The sequence below is a fragment of the Alligator sinensis genome, unplaced genomic scaffold (assembly GCF_000455745.1).
Source record: "Alligator sinensis unplaced genomic scaffold, ASM45574v1 scaffold665_1, whole genome shotgun sequence".
Lineage (NCBI taxonomy): Eukaryota > Metazoa > Chordata > Crocodylia > Alligatoridae > Alligator > Alligator sinensis.
In genome coordinates, this window is record NW_005842034.1 from 1155482 (window position 1) to 1161961 (window position 6480).

The 6480-nt window shown below is 39.0% G+C and overlaps 1 protein-coding gene across 1 annotated transcript in view; it reads right to left on the reverse strand.

Annotated features, from left to right (window-relative positions):
* LOC102375694 (rab9 effector protein with kelch motifs-like) overlaps nucleotides 1-6480 on the reverse strand; it is a 49512-nt gene that overhangs the window by 33438 nt on the left and 9594 nt on the right. The window contains exons 3-5 of the mRNA XM_025202671.1: nucleotides 3046-3118; nucleotides 2233-2275; nucleotides 1297-1375 (exon numbers count right to left, since the gene is read on the reverse strand). Coding sequence (XP_025058456.1) covers nucleotides 1297-1375; nucleotides 2233-2275; nucleotides 3046-3118 — 195 coding nt within the window. The remainder of the gene's footprint in view (nucleotides 1-1296; nucleotides 1376-2232; nucleotides 2276-3045; nucleotides 3119-6480) is intronic.

The following is a 6480-nucleotide window of genomic DNA, read 5'->3' on the forward strand; positions in this document are numbered from 1 at the left end:
ATAAAAAATTGTGTTAAAAAAAAAAAAAAAAAAAAAAGGCAGCAAAGGGTTTGTGTGCTTCAAGAGAAGTCTTTCTAACACCATCCGCTGTCATTCTTGAGAAGCTGGAAGAAACATATCATCTCCCTTCAAAGATTGTGCTAAGAACTTTACCTGTCAGCACTGAAACCCGAGTGCCTTGGACTGGTGAGATCCCAGCTCCTCACTCTCTCTCTTTTCTCTCTAGGTATAGATTCTGAACCTGAACTGTATTAGTTAAGTTTGAACTAAGTTTCCCCAAATACTTAGTGAAACCAGGGTAGTATTGTAATTGCTTGTGTTTGTTTTCCTTTGCATGTTTATTACTACTAGTACTGTTATATATTTCATATACTTAGCAATAAATAACTTTTATAGTCAAACTGGTAGTAACTAGGTATATTTTTTTCCTTCTCTACTCCTCCTTTCCCACTTGCTCTGCAGCAACGCTTCTTTTACCTAAGCTAAAGATCCCTGTGAAGCCCAAAAATATTGTGGGGTCTGCTCGTCAAGAGGCTAAAGATTGGGATGTGCTGAGTTTGAAACACATAAGGGGATCAGCTTGTACAGACTGACTGACCCAGTTTGGCTCAGATGTGCCCTAATGAACTGAATGCTGGCCCATGAGGGTGTCAGCTGGACACCCAGCCAGATTCAGAGGTATTCTGTTCACCTGTGTGCTTGTGTCTGACTGCAGTTTATTGTTGCTCTGATGAACTGATTCTTGGCATATGAGGGTGTCAGCCTGTCCATGCTGATCAACCCAGCCGGGTCAGGTGTGTCACGTTACTCTGTGTGTTTTGTGTGTATATGACTCATTTGGTGACTGGAGGAACCCAGCCACATTGAAACGGAGTCCTGAATGATACCTCTGTTGGGAGTGAGGACTTGCAGAAGGGAGATATACAGCTCCGTATAGAAACACAAGTAACACAAGCAGCACACTGATAGAATTACAAAGACCCTAGAAATATATCCCTAATAAATGAGCACACCCCAAGGTGATGGGCAAATCTGGTAACACAGGATTTTCAGTTTTTAGAAGTTACAGACAGGGTCCTGACTTTCTAGAATGGAAGGCTTTAAGTTTTTCCTTATGTGACTGTTTGTTTTTTTTTCCAAAGTTACGGATTAGCTTGTGAAGTAATATCATTAAAATTCACTACTTAATATTTTTTGTCCAAAATTGTTATTCAAATGCAACAATGGTAAGGTAACAGAAAAAGAAGTAAGGATTTACCAAGCTAGTAGTAAGAACAGTTTGCATTCTTTGCTTACCAAAGAGCATGTCCTTCTCTGGCACAAGGTATATGTCCATCCTGTGGTATCCTCTCCCAAGTCAAATCAGTAGGAGAAACTATTTATAAACACGCATGTTAGATTTTTAGATTACTGGTATCCAGTAACATACTACCAAACATTTTTGATGAGATAAAAAACACACTGTATAATAAAGAAAGGGATAATTGTTATAATTAATTCTTTCATTATGAGAATGCACATTTGGAACTTGTATACTTCTAAAAAACTTGCTTTGGCTTCCAGTAATTTTTTTCTGTAGTCTCCTTGCACCCAGTCTTCGAAGTTTTTTTACTTCTACTTGGGAAAGAGAATGTCCTGTTCCTCCCCTCCCCAGCTTAGAGCTGAAAGCCATGGGGAACTGGGGAGGATCCATCAGCTGAGAGAGTAAAACTTCGAGCCATCATTTCCCTGTCCTTCCCAAAACAAGCAGAGTTCTTTTGCAATATGTCTGGATATGAGAAATCCAAGGTTAAAATAGCTGACTGAATTAAACCTTGGCATTCTATATGCTAGTAACTTAGTAGCAGCAAATTGCACTAACAACATTGCTCAAGAAATACAGTAAATAAAAAAAATAAATAAGTCACAGCAGATCAGCAAATAATGTTTTAAAATATGTCTAAATAAACTCTCTGTCGTGCTGAGTGAACAATCATATTAAGTAAATTAAAAACCACAGGGAATAATAATTATGCATCTTTTGTTTATTCCTAGCAGCATGGGAAGAAAACTTGAAATGATTTTTAACCATCTTAGCTTTTTTCTCAGTAACACTTTTCTCTTTTTCTATGGTGATAACACTTTATATACATTGCAAATGATTGTCCTATTACAGTGAAATATGTACAACTCCAAAGGGAGGAATAAATCTATGAATACTTTGCCTGCTAGAAAAGATGAATAATATCTCACTTGTCAACATGTAGAAGTCACTGAAATATGTTGGCTGATCATCCTAGGGGAAGATACAGAGAGAAATTGAAGTTGGTATTTTTATTTACAGGACATTAATAGTGCCACCAAAGCAGGGAATGCTTTTCAAATTAGAGAGGTGTTTAAGATCTCACAAGTGTCTAGTTTAAGAAAAAAAACATAGATTGTTACCAAGGGAGCAGTGGGTGTAGAACTGAAATGCATGTCAGCATATAACTTAGCATACAACTAAAGGAAGATCCTACTCCCATTTTCATTTTAAAACTCAAAACTACCATCAAGTCACTTCCATCTGAACTACAAGAAAAACTACAGAGCTTGATCCTCCCTATTTATAGGCAGGAGCGCTGGTTCCCCCTCTGCGTGCAGCAGTAGGGGAGCAGTGCTCCTAGAAGCTGCCACAGCCACTTCCGGAAGCGGCTGCAGCAATCGACCTATTCTATTCAGGAAGATCACAGAACAACTGCAGACACTTCCTCAGCCTGAAGAAGGGTGTTTGCACCCAAAAGCTTGCAAAGAAGAATTTTTCCAACTATTTTAATTGGTCTAATAAAAGATACTGGATTTATCCAAAGAACCTCGTCTGCCAGCACACAATGCATGGAATGGTTCTGCAATGATTAACTATACATTTCTGCATTCAAAACAAACAATGATCAAACTAGACCATTTAAAACAGGAAGTGTTTAAAAAAATTATTTAATAAAAATTACACCTAAAATTACACTAACAGCAAATTCTTCACCGTTAAAAATTAAACGAACTACAACAAACATTACCAGCTACACTTACAAAGGAATTATGCATAGAACATCCTCCAAATACAAATGCTATGTCGCCGGCCACTGTCAATGCATGTCCATGCCTACAAAAGAAACAAAACAGTGGTGAATAACTTCAGCTGTTAAAATTACTATATAGTTCCTTGGTTACCAGGATTATATACAGATAAAGATCTTAGCTTGTTAGGAAAAGAGAAATTAATAACCCTTTCCCCCCCCCCCACAAACGAGGGTGTACACATTGAAAACATCTCCTAAAATATTTTATTCTTCAGTCAAATGCCAAAAAACAAGTGCTAAATGAGTTCCAAATTATTTGGAGAGTTGGTTCATTAGTATGATTTATGGTTTTTATAACAGTAACACAGAGATGTATCAGCTAAGTCATTGTACTTAGCACTGTATAATAGACCCTGTCCCAAGGGACTTAATGTTAAATCCGGCTTCATTTTCAGACACCTCAGTGACGTGCACAGTTCAGATTTTGTTTCACTTATGATGGAATATGTAACCTGCTGAAAGTAAAATGGAGAAGGTCAATCTTCCTATATTTTTAGTTCAGTAGCTTACTGGTTAGGGCACTTGCCCAGAGAGCAGGAGATCTGGGTTATCTGTCCCTTACCCATAGAAAGGATTTGAACCTGTATTTCCCATTTACCAGCATAATGCTCTAACCACCAGGTTAGGGGCTAAGCATTGCTAAAAATATTCCCTAGCCCTTGTCTTGACACTGGCCCACTAGGCAGTCAGGAGGGGAAGGGCCAGAAGGCAAGAAGGGAGTGTGGATCAGGAAAAGGAATACTGCCCTAGTGGTGAGGTGGCCTTAGCCCATGCTTTCAATGAGGAAGAAACTGTCCCTCTCCCATTTATCAATTGTATCCAATGAATAGTGAATGCAAGGTGTAAAAAAGCCATCAGGCATAGGGGGTGTTTAGCATTCCAGTCTCCTGTTCCTGGGGCAAGCTTCCTAACCCATTGGCCAAAATGTGGGAGGGCTGCCCTGCTCCTCTACCATTTTACTTCTAGCAACTACAAATACTCTTGGGTAACCATATCCCTGCCTGCCCTGGTCTCCAGTTATGGCTTTTCTGCAACTCAATCTTTGGGTCTTACCTGCCATGGGGTACATGCTGAGACAATTCTATTTTGCCCTGGGGTCTGCACAGCCAGAAAGGCAAGTGTACGGTGAGTGTAGCAACACTGGTTTAAATAGAATCCTAATTGTATGTAAGTGCCAAACACTGCAGTTATGTGGATACGTAAGTGCCACTTTGGCACATAAAGGTGAAATAGGATTTATTCTTAATTAAGTTACAATCCAATATATGAGGGACAGGAGGAGCAAGGAATGGGTTATCCCATAATGGATGTCTTAGTACAGAAAAACACTGGGCACAGCAGAAAGCCAATGGATAGTTATAACCACAGGATGCCGCCTGTCTAACCATTATCTGAGGCTAGGTTTCAGCACATATTTCAGGAGAGATGAGTTTTAAGGAGAAACTTAAAGGTGAAAGGTTTTCCTACACACAAGTGACAGTACAGGCAAAAGTGTAAAAGTGCTTCTTGGAGAAGCAGATGGTTGAGGCTGATATCACTGGCAGAATAAAGGCAAAGGTCAACTTCATGCCAAGATAATAGGATAGGCAAAATAAAGCTTTGAAAGGGCTTTGAAACTCAGTGCAAGAAGTTCACGCTAGATGCTTAAAAATATTTAAAGATTTTCATAGCCATTTTGAGGCTTATTTCTTAGCACATCCATGTTATTCTCTCATTCCTTATCAGAGACAATTTTCCACGTCTACATGTGAATGCCTGCACTGCACAGTAAATATGGTGACTTATGCTGACTTGAGCATAAATTTGATACCTGCATCATGCAGGTATCAAATTTACACCCAATTAGTTACTGCACAGTAATGCATGTGTAGATGCTTTACTGCTCAGTAACACTTTAGTTCCAAGTCAGTCTATATACAGTGTTCATGTGCTTTAACACTTGCATGTGTAGATGCTGGCTTATTTCCACTTACTGCACAGTAAATTTTAGCCAGCGTAAATGCATGTGTAGACATGCCCAGTTAGTTCACTACCCGTATTTACAGATAGTAACTAACTGTGCAGTGGACTAATTTACTGTGCAGCAACGTGCGCATGTGAAGACGGTGATGCTTTACTGCACAGATTAGACAACTGTGTAGTAAAGCATCTTGTATACATACAACCTGCAGGTAATATCAGTGGCAAGCCTTAACAATGTTTCTACATGGCTTATTAGGTTAAACATGATGATCTGTGTAATTTGTGGGGGTCCACCTGGAGATAACTTCCTTCCAAGACTTTATTCCATCTGTTCTCTTCTGATGTCCATGAAGAACTAAATGAATATAAGCACATTTTCTACAGTATAGGGTAATTCTGGAGCAAGTAGTGTATACAGATAACAGGATTATCAAAAATAACAAAAAGTGAATTCTGCCTCATAATTGGAATACTGTCACTTCAAAGGAGAGGTAGCAAATACGGGAAGCAGATTTGTGTGCATTATGCATCATGTACATTGTATATTATCCAAAAGGAAAGTGCTTTTACATTTTGTTACGGTTTCCTATCATCAGGACTTATAAAATATCAGCTCAGTTTTGTATGTAGGTTAAGGACAGCATCTGGTGCTTATTCTCAGTAGAAATGTGATTAAACAAAGATTAAATAATATCAAAGATAAACTGTAGCATACTAGAAGAGTAAATAAAATATGCTTTAGATGAGCATCACAAGTTCAGCCTTCAGTTTTCAAGCCATAAGGGCATAACTTGCTCTCCAGGGATGAATTGTTCAAAAATAGATGTGTGGCACCACTATGAGAACTGTGGTTCAAACAGGCACTCCAAAGACGAACAACTAATGTTTAAACAGAAATATCTGCAGAGTCTCTTGAGTACAAAATTTCAAGAAATAATCCCAACATGCCTGTGTGGTTACTGTATTAAATAAATAAATGACAGACAGACTTACTGTCAAGCAAAATGATTTCATTGGGTATATTCTTATCTATAAGCATTTTCCCCTCTCACTGCAGAAGCTCATTTTACTGAAGCACAGACTGAGCTCCTGTCTAAAACTGATAAATTCTATTAACAACGTCGAAGTTTCCATTAACACTTCTGAGTTTTCATAGCATGCCTGCCAGACTGGGGCCCACACGAAACACAACCAGAGGAAGAGCCCTGAATAAGCTAGTTTCAGGCTTTCACCTGGGATGGAGGTTAGAATTCCTATTCTGCCTATGGGGACTGAACAACTCCTACCCTCCACAAATGTATCCTAATGAGATGGGGGGATCTCTCACTCTTCTTTATTGAAGCTGTTCTGCCTTGAGTAAGTATCTAAGGGTGTTTGTAAACCTGCTCTGAGGTGAAGGTGGGGGGGGGGGGGGCTTTTTGGT